Raw genomic sequence first — 26,630 nt, 5'->3', positions numbered from 1 at the left:
TAGACTGTGCACTGTAACATGGTAGAAGTGAATAATAATATAATATGTCATGGAAGAAGTGATGACGGAAAAAAAAATCGAAGATTCAGTGGTTATACGATATGGTAAACTTCGGTCATTTTTCTCCCATAAATCTAGAAATCCAAGTCTATAGCTCGAACATGGGAGAGTGGGCATGACTATTTACAGTGAATCTAGTCACACTTTTTTTCCGTTCTAAATAAAATATCCTTCATCCCCGATGACAGCTCAAATGGTGTAATTGAAAGCTCAACTCATAGCAAAACAATCGCATCTGTGAGAGCTTAGCTGTAATTATTGTGTATATCCACTATCAACATCTTATATAAAACTACACCCACCAAATTTTAAATGGTTGTTGCTAAGGCTGAATGTTTTTACTCCGGGATTTCCTCTAACTTTATGTATTTTCTGCGGTTTTTTCCCTTGTTTTTGAAAAGCATCGCGGACGGGATGAAAAGTTTCTTCCCGCGTTGAAGATGCTGAGCAGATCGTATTTTCGGCTTTCCATATATGGACAGGCTGTTCCCACCTACGCGAGCATCTGCCTCTTTCGTCCGATTCGTCTACGTCATTTCACGTGACCCGGGCAGAATTTCGGTTCCACAAAACACGTTTTATCTTCTTTTTCTAGAGATTTAGAAGAAAAAAAACTTTTTCTCTCTCCGTATTTTCCCTAAAGCTTTTTAATTTTTTTTCTTCCAATGTGTGAAGAAAATAATTTCTTTTTGTCTTTCCTTGGCGGGGGGGAATAAAATCTCTTGCCTAACTTGTTTGGGTTTTCTGCAGAGGCTATGCGCAAAATGAAAACACAAGCAATAAAAATGTTTCTACAGTTCGTAGAAAATTCATAATTTTGGGCTGAATAAGAACTGAAATAGGAACTGCGGTCGTTCTTGTTTGAGGTTTTGAAATTTTTTCGGTTTCACTTTGAGTACAGTAAAAACTTATTTTAAAAAAGAAAGCCTTTTTTGAAAAATTGCATAGCATTTTTAAAATTCAATTTAAATCCTAATAGCTAATAAATGTCGATTTGCATATTTTGACACTGTTCATAGATGTGCCTGTATGTGTAATGAATGTGCATGACAGAATTTTTTTAAAAGTTACCCATAAATTTCTTAAATGCAAACTTGGTATAGACCAGTAGTTTTTCTAAATTGTGTCGTGATCCACCGGGAAGTGGGGGGGGGGAGGGGGAGGTCACGTCAATGAACTTAGGAGATGCGAAAGATTTTCCAAAATAAAAACGTCTTAAGACATTCATTTTCATCTTTCGGAATAAGTCAAACCTAAAAAAACATCATAACTCTTACCTCAACTACTTGATAGCCATGTACTCACTAGTCAAAAATAAAGCACAAAGCTGATAATTGGAAACGATATGAAGCAAAACAGAAATTTCTAGAAGGTTTTCTTGCAGTCACTCACTCAAATTAAGGTGTTAAAATACAGAAACACTGAAAATAAGTTAATAAAACTATTTGATAATTCTTGTGCTGCATCCCTGTCATGCCCCTAAGGGCATTCAGGCTAACTATTCGATAACAAATGGCAGTGCAGTCGCCATTTTATTTCAAATGAAGTTCAAAATTGAAGAGGGAGTCCCTGAAAAAATTCTTGTCAAAAGGGGTCACACTTCAAAAAGTTTGGGAATCACAATCACTGGTTTATACTTTTGAATCCTGAATTTACTTGCTGTGTTGAGTTTTTCCTCACAAATTTTTATCAATTGACAGCTTCTGGTATAAAGTAGCCATATGTAAACGGAAAAATGAGCTGTATGAAAAATTTAATATTCAAGACTACTTATATATATACACTAGCCTATCCTTTTTTTTGCAGATAATTCTATTGCCATTGGGGGATTTACTAGTTTTGATTTGTTACATTTTGCTACTATTACATCACACTTTTTAGAACCAGATTGTATTGAAAAATATAGGCTATTAGAAAATCAATACAACGGTGATTTTTTTTTTTTTTCCAGCTCCTTCTTTTAGCATAGTCTTATGTTATCACACACTCGCTTTTCGACTTACAGTAGAGTCTCGAAAATCCGATCTCAGAAAGTTTGAGTTTACGGATAATATGAGACACTGAAAATTTTTAAATTACCTTCTTAAGGCCCCCTTCCCCCCCCCCAAGAACCCAAATTCTTTATAATTTTTTTTTCAGGAATACTATGTAGTATGTAGGTATTGCACAGTTATTTCAACTTTAAAGTGACTAGCAGCTTCCCCCCCCCCCGCTGTGTGGTCGCGTGGGTATCGTGCTGGACTCTCGTACTGAGGATCGAGGTTCGAACCCCGTTGACGGCACAGTGGTGGTCGCCTAAAGTTGGTTTTCTGCGGTTTTCCGGCTTCGAGGTCCTGGTTTAAGTTCCGCAGAGGATTATGGACGAGGTGCGAGTGCAAGCAGGCAGACGACCTACAACACGATACTGTCATAACATGAAAATACAAACATTTCCATCTTTACTTCAGAAAATGGAAGACAGGTGGCAGCATGAACACTAAAACAAGCGCGACTCAGCAACATAAATACGTTAGGAGCCACACATACACTCGGAACACACATTCCGGCATGTGCCGATTGTTAGAAATTCCGCAGAGTACATGTACGGTCATGGGCGGAGATAAGGGGGCGTGCCCCCCCCCCCACCGTCAAAAGTGGAGTGGACAGATGTAATATATATACGAATTGACATCATCATCGTCGTGCCTCCCCCCCCCAGCAATAATGACCGTACCCCCCCCCCCCCAGACTTCAAAGTCAATTCCGCCTATGTGTACTGTTAAGTATTAAGTAGCAGTGCCGCTGTGGTGGTAGAGTGGTCATAGTGACGAACTCGCGGTGCGAGGTCGCGGGTTCGAATCCCACCGTCTCCATAGTGGTAGTCAGCTGAAGTTGGTTTCCTGTGGTTCCCAACTTTAAGGCCCGAATGCGAGCCGATCTCCCCTTTAAAAAGTCTCGCCACAGAGAGCAACAGACCTACAAACAGTTCAAATGTAATTCAATCATAACGCATCACTCACTTCACTTCTGTACTATAAATGGCAGCACTAAAAAATCAAACACAACACTACATATGCACCCAGACTGTTAGGTACACACATAGTTACACTTCCAGCACAACTCACTGGGTAGTAAATCGCCCATAGATGGTGGTAGACCTGAGTTATGCTCGGTTTGAAAAAAAGTAGCCCCCCCCCCCCCCCAGTCTCATAATGGGTAACTAATAAAATATCAGACTTCCTTGAATAAATGTAGACCATTTCACCTTTTGGGGGGGGGGGGTCATTGAGAAAGCAAGTTTGAACGTTCTCTTAGTAATGGTAGACAATAGCACTCTCCCCCCATTGTAAAATCATTGGAACAATGCGTAAAATCATTGAAAGCTATCAGCGTCTCAGCGTTGTTCACCATCAGTCCCATCACCCACAACTCAATCACACTCTCATCTATGTGCCCTTTCACATTCTTCATTTTTTCAAACAGATCGTTTCATCCATATCTTATTCAAGAATAAAAATATAATAAGTAGGTTAGTACTGCTTTCTTTTTGCTTGTCTTTTTTTTTTTTTAAGTAAAACCAACATTTAAATTATTTTATATTGTTTTTCGGGTAATTCGAGTTTTTTGATAGTCTGAGGGGTGGCCCAAGTCCCATCAACCTTGGATTATCAAAACTCTACTGTACTTCTTGACTTTTTTGGGGGTATATGATAATAGGGAGGGTATAAAACAGCAGACTTCTTACCGGTCTGTTAAATTTATACTGCAATGTGTGTTGACCTGCAATTCAATCTTGCTGAACATATATTTTCAATTAGAAACACGTGTGTAGCTGGATTGCCATAATTGCTGTCTAATCTATCTGTACTTGAAAATATAAAATTATAACATGATTTTTTTTCCCATGAAATTTTCTGTTTGTAAAGCAGTATTCAGTAGGGTAATATGCAGGGTTGGGGGTTTTTGACATGACAAGCATCAAAAACTGATTTAAACTGTCAAAAACCTAAATGAGTGTTTTTGAATGTTTTGAACACAATAGGTATAACATGATGAAAAACTTACTTTTTTGCATATTACGTTTTATTTTTAAACATTAATTTATTACAATAATTAAAACAAAATATTATTTATAATTTGCAATTTTGAATTTTTCGGGAAAAAAAGTCGAACATAGTTTTCCAAACTTTTTGTTTCATCGCCCCCCTTAATCAGAAAATTTTTTTTCATCGCCCCCAACTCAAACAAGTCCTTAGAATCCTGTTATAACCATAGCTTCTATCACCCCCTGGATCATTCCATCGTCCACTTTGTTTCCCAAAGTGGGCGATATCCACAATATCTATAATTTTAATTATGGACGCCCTGTATATAGTGTAAAAAAGAACTTTTTAAACACCTATTTATTATCAAAAGAGTACAGCAGATGTTTATATCTATACAGGTATAGGCTTATAAGCATTTAAAGAAATTTTGAAAGGTTAAGAAACATCTTGAATTGAAGAATATCAAATCGTTCCATAGTTTTTCCTCCAGTGTTTATGCTATGCTTTATTCCAATTGTATGTTTTATAAGAGAAAAACCATATATAACCATGCGTGTGCGTGCGTGCGTAAAATAATTTTGTAAAGAGTAGAAAATTATTTTACAATCATATCAAGTATTTATTTTTTGTATAACACTCACTCTTCAAACATTGCATGCATTTAATGTGTGTGTTTCCAATGGAGATTTTTATATTGAATTTTTATATTTGGGGTTTTTGGCATCACAGTTTAAACCACGGTTTAAACCATCAATAACTGTCACGCATCAGAAACCTTCCAACCCTGGTAATATTGAATGATTGAGTAATATTCTTCTCCTAAATGACCCATGAATATTGCAATATCTTTACAGATGCTCTACTAGCAGATCTTCAAAACCAAACGCAATTGAATCTCACGTCTTCCAATTCCCCTTGCTCACCAAGTCATTCATCTACTGACGGATATGCTTCTGTGATGTCTCATACACCGCGACAGTATACAACCACCACCACAACCGTTACCGAGAGGTACGAGTACAGGAATGGTGGTAATGTGGACGAGCAGGTAAAGGATGCTAACAAATCCCTTACTTCTAAGCTTTACTGAGAGAGACTTTGTGATTAACATTTAAATATAATGTTGTTAACTTTTTTTTCCAGCCCATATATCAGAATCAGCCTGTGGCAAGAGAACACACACCAAGCAAGAAGCCGAGCAAACCAGATTTTGCCAGCAATCTTTCCGAATTGGACAGTCTGCTGGAAGATCTGAATTCTGCTCGATATGCAAATTTTGGTGGCAAAAAAGGTAATTGTGTGATATGTGTTTTCAGCATGTACAGAAAAAAATCAGACGCGACCGTAATCTTGCTGTGATAAGTAATTTGCAATGCATCGTCAACAGGCTAATGATAAAGATACTTATTGCTTATAATGAGAAGTCTGTTGTAGCGATAATATATTTGTCTATTATATAACTTTCATTAAACCTTAACCTGTGCAAATAGTCACAGAAATATACCCTTCTGCATAGAGAAGAAAAAATCTTTCTCCCCCCCCCCCCCCCTTTACCCTTTGTAGTGCAAATCATCAAAAAGCAATTCAGCAGCATACTGGAGCCATCATCTGTTCGAGTTTGAAGCATTTCAAGGGTTGAACACACACTTCAGTTTTATCTAAATTTTTTTATAGCAAATTCCTCCTCCCCCCCCCCCACCCCCGGGGTTGCACAAATAGTTGGAAATATACCTTTCTGCATCACAAGACAAAAAAATTTCTCAATTTTCATTGTGTAGCAAATCATCAAAAAGTGACTGAGCAGGTTACTATGCTCATCATTTACATAGGATAGGAGCAGTTGAAGAAACTGCAAGTATCAAAAGAGTTATATAGGTGCTGTGCGTGATCAGATATAATAAACAACAGTGGGGAAGTAATGCTTGGGGGAGATATAAAAATTAAAATTTGTGTCGTGAAAAAGGGGGAAAAACATCAACCCATTGAATTTGAACAAAAAATTTTAGAAGTAATTGATTGTGGTCACTTTGTACAATTTTCTTTATTTCATTAATTTTATTTTTGATTTAACCTTTTATCTTTGTATTTCATTCATGACTTCCTTATTTTGTCTCTTGAACAAAAAAAGGAAGCCAAAATTAAATTATTTCAGGTTAACTTTCCTATGTGCTCTATATGTATCCATTTTGGTATTTAGGCCTGTATTACACTATAAAAGTTTGATAAAATCCCTTTTATAAAACTTGAAAAATTTAACCAATTAGGTTATTTGTTACATTCTAGAAAATGTAACCATTGACCTTATTGGCTGCATTTTTCAAGTTTTATAATAGGACTTTTATCAAACTTTTATAGTGTAATACCGGCCTTAGAAAAATTTCAAACCAAAATTTTAACAAATATGTTCTGAAATCAATCTCATCATAATGCTGACATAAATGTAAAAAGTTTAAAATCCCTTTAATTTTTTTACAAAAACACATACCATATTCCAGGGCTGGACAAATCCCAAGCACCAGGTTGCCATGGCGACTAAAAATTAGTATTTGCGCCAAAAAATTTCTTTGTGTACTTACTAAATTGCAGGCCCAGAGCAGCTCAAAATGTTTGGAATTTATAGCAGCATATCTGCCAACATGAAAGAGGGCCACTATACCCTGAAAAAGTCGGAAGAAGCATTATTTTGGACCTTTTCCTTCTAATAACAAAAATGTTCTTGCCTAAAATATTATTCTGGGCCTAGATTTTTTTGCAATTTGTTTAGCCCTGCCATGTACCTTCACATTAACCAGCATGCCGGGAAACAGCAAGAAGACCAGCATGCTGGGAATATTGAGTCATAGATTCTGGAAAATTCTTGCATATCTTAATTACAAAAGTCCATTGAATTGACTAAATGCATATTGTGATCCTTATCGAACCTAGTTTTTTCCGGCATGTTGGGAAGGGACCAGACCCCAACATTCAAAAAACTGTTGTCCCTCAAGTTTCATGGCACATTGTCTAATGTGGGGAGTGGAGGAATTGCAATATTTTCCTTTGTTGTTAAAAAAGCCTGCAAATTAAGATGTTGGAACATAGATGTTAGTTTTTTAGAACCTTCATTTCTATTTTGTTTTTAGGTTATCAATCACCTAATGTCAATGGCGTACAAAGCAGCCCATCACCAAGCAAACTTAATGGGCCAAGTGATCCTGTCAGACCAAGTGTGGATAGTCTTTTAGATGAATTGCAAAGCTCTTTGCCTGATACCCCAAAACAGTAAGCATCTATGCTTCATTCTCTTATACTCTGTCAATTTACATATTTAGCTAATAGTTTAGCTGTGTATGAATGAAATTTTTTATGTTGCTCTGTTATACAAATATGAACTTACTTCTGACGAAAGAACAGAAAAAAAATGTTCGTGATATAATCATATTAATACTTGTGAAATGTTGTTACATATAAATTTCTTATAGTGACTGAACGTGAAATGTCCATTATTTTTAAAACAAAATTGATAAAGAATTTGATCTTAGATTTTTCCCCTCTTCAATTAATATCTTGAGTCAACATGTGCAAAGCGAGTGCAACTTGAAAATTATGCTATAGCCACGGCCTGTAACAAATTCCAGGTCACTATGGTAACTAAAAAATCATTGTTAACACCCTCAAATTTTCCATGATTAGCAACTAAATTGAAGTCTGAGAACAAGGCAAAATTTCAAGAATTCATTTGTTCCCACCAGCATGTGGAAAACATCATCAAGGTCCAGGAAAGACTAAAAAAATTATTTTGGTTTTTTTCTTGGAAAAATTTTTGGGGAATAAAAGTATCCTCACACTCCTAAGAAATTTGGCTGGTGCTCATCTTTTTTTTGAGATTTGTCAAGCCCTGGGTTTTATCAAACTTTCTTCTCTGTACATTTTATTTCATAACTTTTTTGAGCTTTTCTTATTGCTTGCCTATTTAAATGTTTGTCATGGTCCTATTGATTGCAAACCGTTTGGAAATCAACCCTCACACAAAGCCCGATATGACTAGTGTAGGCGCACAATCATTTGAAAAATTACTTACAGGTGCTGGGGTTGATATCCCCTCCTCTCTCTGTCACTGTAAGAATTGTTCAAACAAGAGGGAAGAGTAGTTTGCACTTTCAATAGTGAGTATTGTGAGTTCTTCCAATTGGCAAACAGCCAAATAGAGGAAACCTTGAGTGTATGAAGGGCACTTGAACAATATTGTACCAGCACAAACATCCAAACCACGTATTTGGCATTTGACCATCAAGAATTTCATTCTCCATGAGGAAAGAAAATCATTACATATCCAGATTGTGTTGATTTGAATAATTAATTAGCTACTCATGGTGGCCATATTTGGAAAACTTTTGGTTTTCCCATTTCTTTGATGCATTGGGTATGTGTGCGCAGTTGAGAAAAAAATTGAATTCAAATAAATTTAAATGCATATTCTAATTTTGAGATTTTACTGGAATAATTTATAAAATGGAAAAAAATAATTTAGCAGTGAATCACTACGTATCACTGTTTTTTACTACTAGAGTGAATGTGCATACAATTTAATTTTATTCAAAGTTGCTGAAATTTTATGAATAATGGTGCATTATAAGCAATTTTAATTATTGTTTGACAATATTTGTTGTCTTGTGAGAATGAGATTGCTCTAAATTTTAATTAAATTTCTTTGCAATACTATATGACGAGGAAACATCCCATTTTTGGGCAAGTGCAATATATTACTTTATTGTCAATGTCTGAAGTGTAGGCGCTTCACAAAATGGTCAACCAGTTCCTGGCCACTTTGTGGACTGACAGTATACAAAGTAGCCAGACTTCAGATTTTGGCCATAGTATATATACTACCTTTTTTTGGGGGAGCATTGAATCGGACATAGGAATGTAAAATATTTGACTGTACAGAGGCATAAGAGAACCTAAATATGGGTCTGACGATGAGGAACTAGTGAAATTAACTGCTTATGTTACATTTAATTTTATATTACAGAATATATGTTTTTAAAATAAAAATGTTACTTATCTTGAATTGCATCAAAATATTTTATGATGCATCATTCATATTTGTTTTTTTTTTGTTGTTTTTTTTTTTTTTGCTTTAAGTTCCAGTGCCAAAATGAGAGATGGGCCACATTCAACTATGGTTACTTCAGTTGGTTCAACTGTAACGCACGTAGCACCTCAAACAGCTCATTTCTCTTCTGCACCAGCAGCATCTTCAGCCACAAAGGAACTTGATGATTTAATGGCTTCCCTCTCTGATTTTAAGGTGAAAAATGTGGTTGTGTTTTTTTCCTTTTCTTCTATGACCTTTATTTATATTTTTTGAATTTAAAATATAAATTAGATTGAGTATAACCAATATCATTGGTGCTACATCCTCCTCCTAGTTAGCATGCATTTAATGTTACTGTAACTCCTGCTATAACAATAATTATTTGCTGAACTTATGTATTAAATTCTAAATTGTAGGCTATAAGCCTAAATGCAGAAATATTTGTATATTTGTTTAAGTATAAAAAGAAAGTATTTTTTCTTTTTTAAAACAATGTTTTGTTTTCACAAAAACTCTGAGAAATCTATCTTATTTAATTTTTTTGAAAATTGTAGCTCAAACATATGAGGGCAGCAGTTGAAGATATGAGAATGTATTTAATAGATACCGTATCATTTCAGTCTCTTCTCTTTCTTTCTAATAACTAAGAAGCCTTCTGTGATTCTAAAAAAATATAAAAATGTGTTTTTTAGAATATTAGCACAGATATATTTTTCATTAGACAATCTAACTAGCAGAAATGGCACAAGTACTTTTTATCAGTTCAATGCTTCAACTATTAGTTATTAAAAATGCACAACAGGAATGTCTGTTCTTTAAGCACAGTAATACTATGTTCCTACATATGATTGCCACAACTATGTTCTGCTTTTTTTTTCTCCTTTTTTTTAAGACCCACTGACAAATTTTACTAGGTTCTTTGAAAAGATCACATTTTGAGTCTTCAAGCACAAAATTTTTTTGTGGAACGGTTTTTTTAAATACAGAGAGTATCAATTGCCCAAACTATTTGGGACCGGGAAGGGCTTTTTAAAATTAACCTCGTTTTGTATATTTTTTAAAATTATTTTCAGACATATTTGTTGATTGTTTGACCTTTGAATAATCAACATTTTACTGTATTTGAAATTGCTCTAGTAGTTACCTTGTTGAAACATAATTCTGAATTTATCTCTGTAGACCTGTAGAATGTATGAGAAGATATGTTACTGCCAAATCCTGAAATTGCTCAATTGTGATGGAGCTAGCTGCTTCACGCATTGGCCAATTTCATTAAATATTGACAAGGCCAGTTCGCAAAGTGGCCGGTGATCCCTGGCCGAAGTCTGATAACAAAAGACATAATTCAGGATCTCATCAAGTCGGCTTATTTTTTCGTGATAATGTATGCCCATGTTAGTTATGGCAACCCATCAAATTGCAGGCACAATGCAATAATCATTTTTTCCTCCAAAACTTGGCAGAAAAACTATATGTTTATATAATTTTTATATTTTTTTCTCTGAAATTTCGCTTATTTTCTCTCATTGCGTGGAGCTAATCTAATACAGCTGCTATATATAGACATGTATCACACTTTGGTGATTAAAAAAAATGGATTTGGCCTCTACAGAGTCATCTTACAACATCATCGTCGTCTTATGTACATCAGCATATCAAGCGTTAGCTAGGGATCTCCAGCCACTTTGCAAAATGGCCAGCCCCATCATGAATTGGCCGCACTTTGAGCTTTGGCAGAAACATATATAACATACAGATTGTGAAATTCACTCGTCCTATGAATTCTAATATTTTTGCCAAATAGTTCTCAATTTTATACATAATTTGGTATTTGACATTCCAAGTGCTGACTAGATTTCATGTATCTCGTTACTTCTATATTTTTATGTATACAATATTTTTTTTATGGCTTCAATAAGTACTTCTCTTGTTTGTGAAACTTTATTTTACTAAAAATCTTTCATAGAACTTACAAACTTAATAATCCTCTTGAAATAACTACTCTTGAGAACCTCTCTCTCATTTATATGTTTAACACCACAGAAGCGGAAGTCAACGCTGACACATGTTTCCAGTCTAATTAATTTTGTAGAGATAGAGAAACAAGAAGAGAAAGAGATGAACAGCTTAAAAATTGCCCAGCATGCAACAATGAAAGCTTCTTTGTTTTGTCAGAACCAAAGACAAACAATCCTTTTCGGAACTCAAATTCAATGCAATAGTTACAGGATCTGATTTGGCTCCATTCCAGACTGCTGTGTACCATTCTGTCCTCCTCCTCCTCCTCTTCCCACGTGTCCTCACCCTTCCATATACACAGACTGAAAAGCTACTTAAGAGTTTAGTGATCACTTAGGGACATGGGAGAAATTGTTTTTTTTCTCCTTCATTGGTTTGTTACTGCACTTATCTCAATGCTAAGCGTGTGAAGATTTGGGAAAGGAATAATATAAATAAAATTTGTTTCATAAATCACTTTGTTTCTCAAGCAAAATCATGTACACATCAACTTATATTTCTGAATGCTTTCAGGAAAGTTTAATTTTTCAATAGCAATTTTCATCAACTATCTTTTATAGATCTTCATTTGTGATTTAAAATATTCTTTTAGGTTAAGTTGTACTTGTTTTTGTAATTTTACGCTTACCAAAAAGTAAGTGCAACTTTCTTCACTCCATCAATGTGGGTAGAAATTTTTTTCTTTGTTAGGTGTGGATATATAACTGTGGTTCTGAAAAATAGAAGAGCGATTCTTGGTTTTTGTCATAACTTTTGAGTTTGAAAAAATTATCAATTAAAATATCACTTGGTTTACATTGATTTTCTATTGATTAACTAACTATTAAGCTTCTATTTTCATTGTGAAATAGGTGGGAAAAATGTTTTTTAGTTAAATCAATGTAATGGTATAGCTTTATTTTCTTTGCATTTCATGCATTTGAAATTGAAATTTTGTAATTCATCAACAATTTCTAGAATTAATTTTGTAAACTTAAAGATTAGATAAGGTATTAAGTTTATAAGCTTAGGAAGAGTTAGTATGCATTAAAACTGTTTCTATGCAAAATTACCATCAATTAAAAAAACAAACAATGGATCTTACTTTCATTTTCCTGTTCTTAAAGTTTTTCTTTTCTGAATTTCAAAGTTGGACGTATCTCTAGAAATCGGCATAACATCACTCCTAGCTAAGAAGAAAAAATTATGTCATCTTACCGAAGATGAGGTTTTTTCCCCCCTTACCTAGTCTCTGTGACATATTTAGTAATCCCAGTTTAGCCTAGGGGAGAGGAAGTTAGTGGGAAGGAAAGAGAGATGAAGTGGTGCACACACACACACAGCCACTGTGGAAGGAATTCCACTGTCTGTGGATACAGTGGTGGAATGAAGGATTTGTATGCTACAACACTAACACACACACACATCATGTTTTTTGAAAGTAGGTGCTATGTCCGGGCAGAGAGTAGATTTCTTTCTCTCGCTGTCTAAGGGTACTCCTAATTTTAGCACCAGCTCTCTAACTTCTCTAAGCAGGTCCCTCACTGTGAAGTCACCCACTCAATCCATAAATAGTGCCTTGCTCTTCCCTCCCCACTTCCCTTTTGCTATCGTGGGATCTCCACCACTGCCATTCTGTGGAGGAGGTGATGCCTCAGTTCTCTTTATAATTTTTTCTTTAAATTTTGGATCTGATCCCTGGTTTTCTACTTGTGTGGAGTTTGTTGGTACCTGACCTGTCAGGGTGCTGTGTGCCCCTTTTCAGACATCTAGTAAGGCAGCTTGAATGAGGAAGAGTGTCGGTTTCTTTGCAGTGTTGAGAGAGAAAATATCACCACTTGCATAACATTATCCATCAGCAGCTTTCTGTGCTACTGTTTGCTGTTTATTCTAATGCTGTGTTGTCTGTCACCACAAGGACTCTTACTTTGACACCTCTTCATACTGTTGATATTCACACTTGTTTGCCCAACTTTAGTTCTACATACCTGGATGCTATAGGAATTCAAAGTTCTGTGATTGAAACGTGACTATTTTATTTCAGAGAAAACTTTTTTTCTTTTTATATCAAATATAGCTAAATCATCCAGCAAAATCTAGTGAGGCACAATACGCAAAGCCTCACAAATCCAACAGGTCACCCACTGCAACAACTGTCAGCAGCAGCAAAGGAGTAGATCAGTTAGATTCTATGCTCGGAACGCTTCAATCAGATATGAGTAAACAAGGAGTCAACACTAGTCCAAAGGGACATTGCACAGCTTGTAACAAGCCAATTGTTGGACAGGTATGTTGCACGGTTTCTGATCTTTACTTTTTATGTTGCAAAACCAAAAAAAAAGAAAATTATTCTGTGATTTCAATAGCATTTATCAGTTCATATTAAGCATATTTTTATCTGCTGCATATTAAGTATATTTATGTCTGTTATATCTTTATGCAAGTATATACAATTGAAACTTTTAAGTGTATATGTCTGGATTTGGGAAAAAAATTCACTTATCCAGTCATGCAAATTTCCAGAAAATATATATTGTGCCTTTTATTACAAAATTATATTTTCTGCATGTGAATTTGTGCTTTAAACACACTCTGTACACATTTTCGTTAACAAAAAGAGTTGATTTGAAAACTGTACACACCCTAAATGTTATATTTCTTGTAGAGAATTTTAAACTGTGTTATTGAATGCACGGTTTGCATGTTGGTAGTTCAAGACTTTGACTACCAACCCAATGCGGCCTTTAACGGATTGCTATGAGCAGTCTATTCTACACAGGGTTGTGATTTTGGCCAGTCAAAACCGAATTCTGACCAGGCCACTGGCTAAATCTATTGAAATAGTCTTAAAACTAATTTAATGACAATTCTGTTCTTTTCATACTAAATTTTAAATTAGAAGCAGTTTTTATTTTTAACAAACATCTGAATATTTTTCATAGGAAACAGGGTTCCATCCATTTTTACCAGGGGTGGTTTTAACCATGCATAAAACCTATTTATTGTTCTGATTCATTTGGTCATTTGACCATTTTGAGTGGATTACCATAGGTATCCTCAAATAATCAAAATAAGCAGTAGCTAATTTTTCCATTATTTATCTTTTTTTTTTTTTTTTTTGTTAATTTAACAATTTTTTTCCTGCTTAAAGATATTTTAACTTCATGCCATATTCTCATGTCCTAAAGCAGAATGTGTCAAAAACTGTGACATACATTGCAGAATAATCAGTGCTGCTGCAGAGCAATCTCGGGAAGAATTTTAAGAAATGAGTACTATATTGGAATGTTTACTGTGGAACATTTTCAGTCAACTAAGGGCTCATTGCAGAGCAATGCAAAATATTATGCTTTGGTTTTCATGTATTGTTATGAGGTTAAAATTTCAGACAGATACAAGGGTCTTGCACAATATGGTAGAAACATGGTAAATCTGGTTTTTACTATTATAATGTCCAAAACCCTGCCAACCTCAATTTATATTGATTATTCTTTGATTTTTTTACATTTTTTTTATGGCTTGAATTCAATTTTATTCAAGTAAACAGTACAGTCCAGGGTTGTAATTTTTGCCTGTCAAAACCAATTTTGACCAGGACACTGGCCTAATACATTGAAATGGTCTTAAAACGAGTTTAGTTTTAACTGTTTCTTTCATACTGAATTTTAAATTAAAATCAATTTTTATTTTTAACAAGCATCAGACTATTTTTCTTAGAAAACTGGGTTGCATTCATTTAGACCAGTGGTGGTTTTAGCCATGCATAAAATAAGTTTCAACCGCCTTGGTTGATATCCATTTGAATATTTCGAGTGGTCGAAACAAACAGCAACCAATTTTTCCATTATTTAACATTTTTATTAAATTTCACTATATTTATCTGCTTATAGATACTGTAACTTCATACTATATTTTCATGTATGGTTATGAGATAGAGATATTGGGCAATGTGGTATAAACATGGTAAATCTGGTTTTTACTATTATAATGTCCAAAACCTTGCCAACCCCAATTTGTATTGATTATTCTTTAATTTTTGACATGTTTTTATTGTGTCTTGAATTCAACTTCATTGAAGTTAACAGTAAACCTTTACTGAAATACAACCAAGTAATTAGCTAATCTACATTTAAATATTCTTACTTTCTTCAGTCATTAATTAATTTGGGTTATTAAGGCAGTCTCGTGTAACCATTTTTTTAAGAATTAATGGGAAAAAATTTTGAAGTTTGAGTTTTGACCACTTAGGGTGGTTGAAACACTAGGACTGATGTTTTGTTCTACCTAGAAGGGCAGATGCTGATCAAAATGACTGGACATTGATTTTCATTTCTCTACATAATTTCTATTTTTGAAAAGCAGTAAAACCTCTCTTAACAGTCACTCCCCTTTAGATGCTGTCACCCCTCTTTTATTGCCAAATAATATTTTTCCCTTGTATAATAAAAGTATGAATTTCAAACCCCTGATTAAAAGTTACCCCTCTTTTATGGACAAATTTTTTTTGTCCCACCAGTGTCTTTAAAAGAGGTTTTACTGTACTAAATCTGTCAACAAAAATTCTGTTGCACCTACTATATATATAATTATTAATGCTGGAAAGCGTTTAAGTAGAGTTATGGTGGATGAGTATACATATATTATGATGGTGTGTGAAAGTTTTATTTTGTTTAAATGAACATATGACTGTGTAGATGAGCTATAGAATATGAAAAATAGGATTTTTCTCCAAATAAAATAAAATAAAACTCAATGCATAAATGAAAAATTATGAGCTTATATACTAAACATTATAACTTCAGTTGCATTTGCACATAACACTTACATTTTTCAGTACCTTTGATACATTAGAAATGCATTTTCCACGCACATATTTCTTACCCATTGAAAATGGTATTTTGCTTTCTTTGTTGTGGAAATTGCTTGCTTTGTTATTGCATAACAGGATCCAACATCGCTGTATTTTTCTTGGTATTGTAGTGCTTGTTGTTAGCAAAATTCTGGTTTCTGAACGTACAGGGTTCTCTAAGCCCCTTGGTTAATTTCAGCAAGAAGGATATACCCTTTCCAGTTGTATTTTATTTTATTTCTTTTTACAAATCAACCAAGCATCTATTGAGAAGTCAAATGTAGAAAATGGCAATTTTGGTAATGATACTTTCAGAGTTCTTTGAGCCATCTGATCAACATCATCAACACACCGCACTGTGTTTCATTATAGAAACTCAAGTTTCAGGATTTTTTTTATGTACCGAGATTACTACACTGGTTCAGAACCAAGATTAATACGCTGCTTTTAAATTTTTTGTCATTTTTTGTGGTTCACAGGAAAAGGGGAGGGCATACATAGGAGTGATTCCTGACAAAGACCAGATGAATTTTCTTTCAGAGTTCACCTCGACATACAGTAAAGTCTCGCTTATCTGACATAAACAGACCAGTAGAATGTCAGATAAACGAAAATGTTGACTAATAGGGAGATGTTAAGAAAAAGCTTATAAAACGTCAAACTGTTAGAATTTTACACATTACAAACCTAATAATCATGTTTTACAACAAAAAAAATTAACTGAAAATATGAACTCACAGTTACAGAATATTCTGAGGTTAAATACAGTACTTAAAAAATTCATTCCTGTGATGATTTAAAGAAATTTTTTATCATAGTCGGCTTTCCTGATGACTGCCATTTCTTCGCTGCCAGGTCTCGTCATCTTTGCATCATTATGGCGATTCTTGTAGCTTCTTGTTGCTCAGTGTATTTAATTGCAGTTTCTAGAGCCTTAATTCCATCGTTATATGAAATTCTGAGAGGCTCAGCAGTTGGTGTTTGATCTTTTACTTATAGCCGATTGCTGCATTTTTTTTTTTTTTTTTTTTGGCAGAATGTTGGATAAGCAAAGGAGTAAAGGTCGGATGAATGAGACTCTACTGTAATATTTAGATAAGGTCTTTTCCTATATGTTTTGGGCTAAGAAAAATCTGTCTCAGTAAAAATCTTGTTGCACTTCTATATAATATTATATCATATATAGAGGTGCTATATATGATATAATATTAATACTTGTATTAATATTATTATATAATTATATTAATAGAAGACAGTGTTTAAATAGAATTATAGTGGATGAGTATATGTATATTAGAATGATGTGTGAAAATTATTTTTTTTATAGAGCTCATCTTTTTATCCCGTAGAATTACCACACACATATTTTTGAAATAATAGATTTTTTATACTATTTTCCTTCTCGTACCAGGTTGTCACAGCCCTTGGCAAAACATGGCATAAAGAGCATTTTGTGTGCGGCCATTGTCGACAAGAATTGGGAACCAAGAATTTCTTTGAACGTGATGGTGTGCCATACTGCGAGACAGACTACCACAACATATTTTCTCCTAAATGTGCATATTGTAATGCTGCCATACTTGCTGTGAGTACAGTTTTCATTACTATGATGCACTGATTCATTGTGAAGTTCTTTTTTTATTCTGGCTACTAAACTTCATTTGCTGTCTGTCTGGCAATTGAGTTGTTAACATGGTAATCTTTGGTTCTTGTCTTGGGATCAATATTCTAGACTATGCCATGAAGCTGAGCTGGGAGAGATCTCAGAAACAAGATAATTCCGGTAAAAGAGTTCAGGCATTCATTCATGTCTTAAGTTCAACTCCCAGTCGGATTGAATACTTTGTATAATACTATTCCCCGAACAGATAATGCAGATTTCTTATATTAATGCCATTTAAAATAATGTGCTTAGTTACTACCATAATTTTTTCCTCAATTTTTACTTCTTGGTTTCTTATCCAGTCTCTATTAAATGTCAATATACAGAGAAAAGACCTGTATACAATTTTGACTAATCTGTCAAACAAAATCGGGTGATAGACGAACCCAAGTTGAGCATAAAACGCCATAGCAACTTTATCCTATCTCTAACAGTTTTACGTTACAGTGAATGGAAGGGAAATACATCAAATCTGAAAAAACATAAATTAGTGAAGTTCTTGAAAGACCTACCCATAAACTAGGCACATATTTCAAAAGAATAAAAAAGTAGTATAAAGTAACACAATTTCCATCAGTGTATCTGAATTTCATCACAAGCTATAAGCACTGAAAGATTGACGAAGTACTGAATGGAATTGTTGCCAAAACCTGTAATTGCCAATTCCGCAAACACCCTGTAAAAAATTCTGTAAAATTTACCAAAAACTTGTCCACTCCACCAGCTTTTGAAAGAGCTGACAATCAACCATATTAGTTTCTAGTTCAGGAGAAATTTAACCTTTTACTAAACAGGTGGTGTACATTCCAAAACAACTGTACAAGTGTTCCTATGTATTCGTCCGGAATAATGCTGTGTGCGATAGCCTACAGCTTCCATATGATGGCCCCTACCAGGTGCTCAAACAAGGTTGATGGTGTTCATTGTGCACATTTCAACAAAGCAGAAATGGGTGTCACTGAGCTGACAAACCTGCGTTCCTGCAAAGTGATTCTCCCAACGATTCAATCCAGGCTCTTACTACACAAAGCTCATTTGAACCAAAGTCTTTTGTCAGAACTGGACAGTCCACCAGATTTTCAGACACTAAAAATGGTCGAAATAGGCAGGCAAATGAACTAAAAATGCATAAAATAGGCACTAAAAAAAAGTAATTTATAATCAATGAAAAAAAGAACTAAAAGCTACAAAAACTAGCTAAAAAAATTGATTGCACTCTCTGAATCTACTGTTTCATCAATAGGTTATAATAACTGCACTATTAGCTAAGTAAATACTATTATGCTTAAGAAAAAGTGCTTACGATGTTTTAAACTTGGGTCGGAGTTTGATTGAATTGAATGCTTAATATGTAATTTTCTGGCATGCAAAATAGTTCTAGCTAAAATTAAAGAATATATTATATAAAAGCTATAACATTTTCTTTGAACTATGTAAAAGATATTTTCACGCTAATGACGTATTTCTTTCAGAATTTTCAAGTATTGAGCTTTGCATTTGATCGGGTTGCATCGATTCGGAAATTTTTTTTTCATATTCTTAAGATAATTTTTGTATATCTAAAATAACTTTTCATGGTTGTTTGTAGTGCATTTATTATTTTTGCTTATGGTGTAAAAAAAAAAACAAATCAAACAGCATAGGCTCCGCGGCCAGAGTCCTGTGGAATCATGTGTTGGAATCATGACATCAACTGATGGGATATTGGAACAGCATTGTAGATGGACAGTCATGAGGAGATTCTCGTAAAACTTTGTGGAAGCTGCTTCTCCAGTACTCCTAGCGACCTGAAAAGTTAGGGGAAAATGTAAAATATTTGATAACAATCAGAAAAAAATTCTGCAAATGGGAAAAAACAGTCTCAAAACATTTGGATGGTTAAAATTTTGAATTAAGTGTATTTCTTTCCTCAGGAGTTTTGGTCAATGAAAAGTCTGTCAGATTTTGCTAAAAACTCTGCTCTTTGCTTTCTGCCCATTTGGCTAAGCTAAGCTAAGCATATAAGAACTTCAGTAAAATAGGGTGAAGCAAATTTTTTTTAAATTTTATTTTAAAGAGAGACATTTTTAAATTGTGACAGGGATAATAAAAAAAATTGTGAGGAGGGAAATACCTCTCTCTGAGACGTCTACTATATCTACGATCTGTATTCAAATATTTTTACATGGCACCAAGCCAACTAGGTCTTCAAGCTTAATCAGCAGTGCCTGGATCTTTTTGAAACTGAATTTATACTCTGAAAGAAAAAAAAAGTGACTTGTGGTTTCTGTGCTTTGGTGTCTTCTCAATGCAGCTTTGAGGTTATTTATAACCCTGTGCAGACATCATAGATCTGTCCGACTGTTTTTCTTGGAATATGCAGGGATAAGTGTTTACTTGCAGTGATCAAATTTCTCGAGAGAGTTTATCATATTTGTAGATATGCAAAAATGTTCAAATATGCTATGAATGCATTTGGCATAGGCATATTTGTTTATGGAGGGGTGTAAATGAAGGGTGTAATTGATTTACAGTAAAACCTACCAATAACCGCTCCTAACAGGATAGTGGAAATGTGGCCACTATTGGGAATGGACATTTTATTTCTGAAAAAAACAACTAAAATTTACGATCTATATAACATGTAAAATGATAATCCGTTCTGAAATGTATTGCAATAATTATGCAATTAATTATTTTAGAATATATGATTATATTGATACTGTAATGTTATAATAGAGAGTTGATTAATTTTTCAGAAATGTGTGACTGCTCTAGACAAAACATGGCACCCCGAGCATTTCTTTTGTACTCAGTGTGGGAAACAGTTTGGTGAAGATGGATTCCACGAGAAAGATGGAAAGCCTTATTGTAGGGATGACTACCTAGAGATGTTCGCCTTGAAGTGTGCTGGATGTAATAGGCCTATCACAGAGAATTACATATCCGCGATGAACAGTCAGTGGCATCCTGGATGCTTTTCATGCAGGGTAGATAGCAAATGATTGATTCTATAATACCTAATTCAAATTTACTATTTATCGTTTTCTTTATTTCATTTCTGTTTAAAAAAACCAGTTACTACTGTTATTTCCTGTGTATAGCCGCACCATTGTATGGCCGGTTTGCTGGTTTGTACTATTTCTACACCCCACCTCTTTCGCAGGAAGGTGAGGGTTGTTGAGCAAAATACTAATGAAGTAACACCAAGACATTTACCATTTCTTCTGATCTCGTTTCTTGGCTAAAATTACAAATTATAGGTAAAAATTAAATCTCTATTTGTGGACTAAAATATTTTTTTGTCTAGTTTTGGAATTTTATAAAATATATATTATTGTATTGTGTTGGCATCTTTAAATTACCTGCAGAGCATTAAAAACCTTTTTTTCTGGGTTAGCTTGTGGGCTATGCACAGGAAATTATAGTAATATGATTGCTATGGTCTGAGATTGTCAGGGCAGTGGAGTGTGTCATAGTTTCTATGCTAATTTCTATTGATTTATTTAGTTTTGATAATATTTAAATTAATTTAATACTATTAAATTAATAACATCCAAGTTATTCAAAAACCAAAATACTACAAGGCTCCTGGGGACCTGGAAATTCAAGAAAATGAAAAATTGACTGAGAAAAATTCTGTGAAGGGGAAAAAAAACGGAAACTTGAAAAACTTTTTAATGCTTAAGGTTTTGAAATATATTCATTTCTTCAGGAATTTTGGTCGGGAAAAAGTGCGAAATTTTGAGTTTTGGTGTAAGAAATGATCAAGCAGATCTTGCTAGGAACCCTGTATTGAAATTTTATTTATAATTGTACAATATATATATATATTTATGTATTTCATCTGAGATCTGAATAATTGGCCTTATAATCAAGGACTAACTCAATCAAGGGTCGACCTCAATCGAGAAAAAGTTGAAAAAAATGTTGTCTATTTCCAGCATTAATCTCAGAAAGCAGAAGGGGCACAATGACTGACAGAATCAGTTGCCAATGTGTACTAAAAAAATTAATTAAATTTTCCAGAATATTGTTCAGCTTTTCTACAAAAAAGGAAAAGGCAAAGCATCAAACAGAGTAAAATGGAAAAATTTAGATACCTACCATCCAGCAGAGGATGAAAAATGGTTGTTGTTGATGGTTAAAAAAAAACTTCTATATAAATTATTCTTTTCTATTGCACAATTTATATTGGAACGCTCGCGTTTCTTATAACTCTAAAGTTAAAAGGCTTAGTCACACAAATATAAATTTTCTGATAAAATCGAGTAACTTTGTTACGTGGAAACTCGAATGTATAGTATATCCATTTAAAAAACCATTCGCTTCAAAATTTAAAGTGTCTTTTATTTCCCCATCATTAATGAAATTTATGCCCTGACATTTCTCAGATGTTGTGTGATGCAGTATGTGACGATTCTTGTGTTCCTTTATAATACTAAGAGTGTATGGAATGTTTCTTGCAAATAAGGTACACAGAAGGTCACGTATATGATAATCATGTTGAAATATTGATTAATTAGCAACTTTTCTTTATGTTTTGTATATGTTTCTTTCAAACTTCATAACAATAAGATAGAGTTCCCAGTAGCCTGGAAAGTCAGGGAGATGAAAAATGGTTAGAGGAAAAGTAAAATATTTGGCATCAGTCAGAGGGAAAGATTTGTTGAAAGGAAAAAAACAAACTCAAAACACATTTGGAAAGTTATATTTTGAATTATATTTCTTTCTTTAGCAGTTTTGGGTAAGAAAAGTTGAGGAAATTATCAACCAGATTTTGCTGGGAACCCTGTAAGAGGGAGATCTACATATATTATATATATCTCTCTACAGGGTGTCCACCGTGCTAGCACTTACAGGACACCCTGTATGTATTATTTTCCCATATCACAAACGTAAGTGAAGTTCATAGATTGAACTAAGCATGAAATATCTTTAAAAGTTTTTCACCTCTTCCAGCTTCTGTGTATCATTAGTGATGCATGTCTACATGTAATCTGACTTCTGAAGGCTGAAAGAGATGCATAAACTTTTTTACAAAATTCGTAAAAAAATTTTTGAAACATTAGAAACTTTCCTGATTGACATAATTTGAGCTCAGAAGAGACACGCAAGCTGTGTCACTTGTGATGTGCTGAGAGCTACAGGGTCATGTCAAAATGACATACTGTCATTCCAATCAGATCACTTCGTTTTTTTAAGATCTTTTAGATAACAAAAGGCTTAATTCAATCTGAACATCATCTTTTTTTTTTTTGTGATGTATTCCATTAATATCTTGTATGAACTTGTTAGACAAGCTGGGTAATTTTTTAATGAATTTTATTTAATTTTCCATGGGTAAGTATTCAACCCTTGAACTGGTCAAACAGTCTGAATTATGCCTTTTCATATTCCCAAGAGGAACAATGTAATTTTCCCTCATTTAATCACAAGTTATTGAAAAGCGATTCAGCAGCCAACTAAATACATCCATCGTCTGTATTTGTGATGGGAGCAGTTCAAGGGTCCAGGAGATATTGCTTGATGTAATTAAGGTTCTGAAAATAAGATAGCATGGTGGACACGATTTGTATCTGTGTGGATTTTTTTTCCTTTAATGCAGGGTTTCCAGCAATCTGGAAAGTCAGGGAAATGAAAAAATTTAGCAAAAGTCAGGGAAATGTGAATATATTTAATACAAGTCTGTGGGAAAAATTCAGTGAAGGGAGAAAACTAAAACTTGAAAAGCATTTTTGAGAGGTCAAGATTTGTTTAAATTATATTTCTTTCGTCAGGGGTTTTGGTCAAGAGAAATTTGTGATTTTTGGTCAGAGAAACAAAATTATCAAACAGATTTTGCTGGGAACCCTGTAATGCAGAATGAAAAAAATTGAAGTGAAATTATTTTAATTTTTATATGAAATTCATTTGCTGAATGCAATACGTAAAACATCCAGGCTTTTCTCAACCTTGTTCTGAGAGAATTCACTTTGGAAGTGATTTCAAACTGTTGGAAGTGATTTTCCCTGACCGGAGGCTCAGAAGTTTTACACACTATATTAATTTAACAGTGAAAATTACTTTTTACAGTTGTTTTCATTTACAATAAACCTTTTTTTTTTCTTGAATGACGAAGAAAATATCATGGATTTGCTTCTGCTGAATTATGAAGATAAGCTTAGTTCATTCCCTAGTAGTTACTCTCTCGATCAGCTTTTATGCATGTACCCTTGCATGAGAGAACTTACTCTTCCTATGCATGTGAATCATAGCTGTGTTTACTCATAAAACCATGTTTGTGTTTCTTTTTTAGTGGTGGTGGTGGTGGGGAAGGGGGGGTTACAGAAATATGTTTAAAATATATATATATATATATTTTTTAAACAGCTAATGGTTTCCCCCCTCCTTTGATTCATAAGTATTAATTTTTTAAAGTCAAATTCATGCTTTAATCAGTCGAAGAAATTATCTGCTCACAAACATAGAGAAATAAAACTAATTCATAGGCTTTTGTCAATTACATTTTTTAATGATTTTCCAGGTTGCTTTTTTTTCTTTTGAGTTCCGCTGGCTATAAATAAAATTAATTTAAATCATCAAGGAATTATTTTTGGAAGCATTAACGTGCACGCTTTTTTAGGATGCTTTTGCTTATGGGAGCAACATCAAATTATGCAGGACATGTACTTGTCTTTCGTCAGTTTTTTTTTATGTGATAATTTTTTTTGTTTTTGATTTTGATTAGTGATGAATTTTCACCTAAAATTACTATTGAATTTTTTTATTTTTCATGAAAACAGTCCGCTTAATCAAAAGCTTGGATTATACGTGTGTAATTAGCGCTATGCAACTTTATTTTGAAAACCTTTCAGAAATACTTTGAACAATTTTTTTTTTTTTTTGCAATTTCTGGATATTAATTTTTATTGCAACCGTCCAATTACAGGACTGCCGTCAACCCTTTAATGGAGGAAGCTTCTTTGACCACGAGGGTCAGCCATATTGTGAGCTTCACTATCACGCAAAGCGAGGTTCGTTGTGCGCAGGCTGCCATAAACCAATCAGTGGCCGCTGCGTAACTGCCATGTCTCGGAAGTTCCACCCGGAGCATTTTGTTTGCTCATTCTGCCTCAAACAGCTCAACAAAGGAACCTTCAAAGAGCAGAATGACAAACCCTATTGCCACCCTTGCTTTGAAAAACTTTTTGCTTGAAAAGACAGGGGGACGAAATATAAATACTTTTTTTTAAAGCAAAGAGTTTTCGGAATAGTGATGACTGTATGTGTATATATTACTTTTTCCCCCTCGAGATCTGAAGAGCTACAAAATATTTGTTGTTTTTTTCTCAATTTTTTTTCTTTTGTATGCGAGGTTTGACATGATGATTGGACAAACAAGCATTTAAGTGTTGGGCTTCAATCTTAAAAGAGTTGTCATGGATTTTTTTTTCTTTTCTTCAAGTAAATATCATGCACATTTATAGAGCATTAAAACCCATTTCCCTCTTATTCTTTTTAATCTCATCAAAAACGAATTTAAGTGTCGGAAAACAAATTAACAACTCCAGCATGTGACTAACATTAGCTTATATATGATTATTTAATGGGAAATTTTTTTTTTGTAGCAGAACATGACTGAAATATTTAGCTACTTAATGAAGCATTGAAGATTTTCTATCGATATGTTGATATTGCTTGTATATATTTGTCTTACAAAGAGCATTCAGAAAAGATTTTTCCTAACATTTGAGTTTTGCATTGAGTGACTTCTTTCTCGCAAACCTCTCATACAGGAAAAAAAAGTTTTGTAGCTTTTACTAATCGATTGCTTTTCTTTGTTCGACTCTGAAGAAAATATTGTGAAATAGAATGAAGTTGTTTATGGGAATCAATACATGAGGAGACTTACACAAGATTGTTGGGCTGTGTAAAGTTTGTTTCACTGTTTCGCATTTATACGCAAATGCTTCTTACGCATTGCAGAGCTTTATGTTCTTTCTCCCTTCTTTTTTATATTGTAGAAGAGCTACCACTTGTTTATGCAGTTTTCACTGGCGTCATTTATATTACTATAGTAAATAGTGGTCAAGCTCTATTTGGTATGCATGAAGGAAGTATTACATGGATGAAATTGAGGTACAAAAAAGTATTAAAAATGTACTTTAATCAAAATTTTCATTCACTTATTTAGGAGGAGCAACTATTGAACACTTCCGAGTGCCACAGAGGTCTCAAAATCAAATTGTTAAAATTTTTCTTCCCCCTCAAATTTTACTGTAATAATTTAACAAGAATAATCTGCAATATAGTTTCTTTTTTATCCACCGAGATATTTTTTTTCCACAAATAATATTTTTATTTGTGATGGATGTATGTTTTTTTAGGAGGGTTATGCACATGGTTGTGTAAATTGTTGATTCTTGCGTTGTTGAACATTTTATGTATGTGATGGAAAAAATTTTAAAACTACCCTTTTTATGAGCTCTTCTATTTGTTTTAAGAAATCACTGATTTTTTCCCTGTTGAAAGATGAAACTGTATAATTGGTTTATGTCTCTCCTTCTCAGAAACTTACGCAGTAGCAATATTCTATCATTTCTTTCTCTTGTTGGACTTTGTATCAGATATGTACTTTAACAATAAAATATTTATCACTTTTCTGCGTTATTTTTTGTCTTTTCTGATATACATAGATTATAAGTGCAATATTTTTTAACAAATAGCTTGGCTATTTTCCTGACACCAGTTTCTGTTTGAAGAAATACATATAAGCACTCTTCCTTGGTAAGGTCTGGATAAAAAAAAAAAAAAAATTTTTCATTCAGCTTAAAAAAATTATCACATCCCGTGTTTTCAGAATTCTGAGGAATTATTTTTTTCAAGAGTTTGTGAGAAAAAGTGAAGTATCACTCAAGTACATTTTCAACTACTGGACTACCAAGATTAACTGCAGAAAATTTTGTTACCATTGTTAGAGACGGACAAGAACTTATC

At 33.8% G+C, this 26,630-nt stretch overlaps 1 protein-coding gene across 3 annotated transcripts in view; it reads left to right on the top strand.

The window, feature by feature from the left end:
• Pax (paxillin) overlaps positions 1-26,303 on the top strand; it is a 61,298-nt gene extending 34,995 nt beyond the window's left edge. For all 3 annotated transcript variants that reach the window (XM_089250704.1, XM_089250705.1, XM_089250702.1), the window contains exons 2-9: positions 4,940-5,133; positions 5,229-5,376; positions 7,208-7,346; positions 9,210-9,375; positions 13,238-13,447; positions 17,421-17,594; positions 20,411-20,641; positions 24,583-26,303. In XM_089250704.1, the coding sequence (XP_089106830.1) occupies positions 4,940-5,133; positions 5,229-5,376; positions 7,208-7,346; positions 9,210-9,375; positions 13,238-13,447; positions 17,421-17,594; positions 20,411-20,641; positions 24,583-24,849 (1,529 nt within the window). In that variant the 3' untranslated portion in view covers positions 24,850-26,303. The remainder of the gene's footprint in view (positions 1-4,939; positions 5,134-5,228; positions 5,377-7,207; positions 7,347-9,209; positions 9,376-13,237; positions 13,448-17,420; positions 17,595-20,410; positions 20,642-24,582) is intronic.
• The last annotated feature ends 327 nt before the right edge of the window (positions 26,304-26,630 follow it).

The sequence above is a fragment of the Pholcus phalangioides genome, unplaced genomic scaffold (genome assembly GCF_987345545.1).
Source record: "Pholcus phalangioides strain wild (caught in Gottingen) unplaced genomic scaffold, Ppha-v1.0 ptg000024l_1, whole genome shotgun sequence".
Classification (NCBI taxonomy): Eukaryota; Metazoa; Arthropoda; class Arachnida; order Araneae; family Pholcidae; genus Pholcus; species Pholcus phalangioides.
The sequence above is the reverse complement of the archived record's forward strand: the minus strand, read 5'-3'. Positions and strand labels throughout refer to the sequence as shown.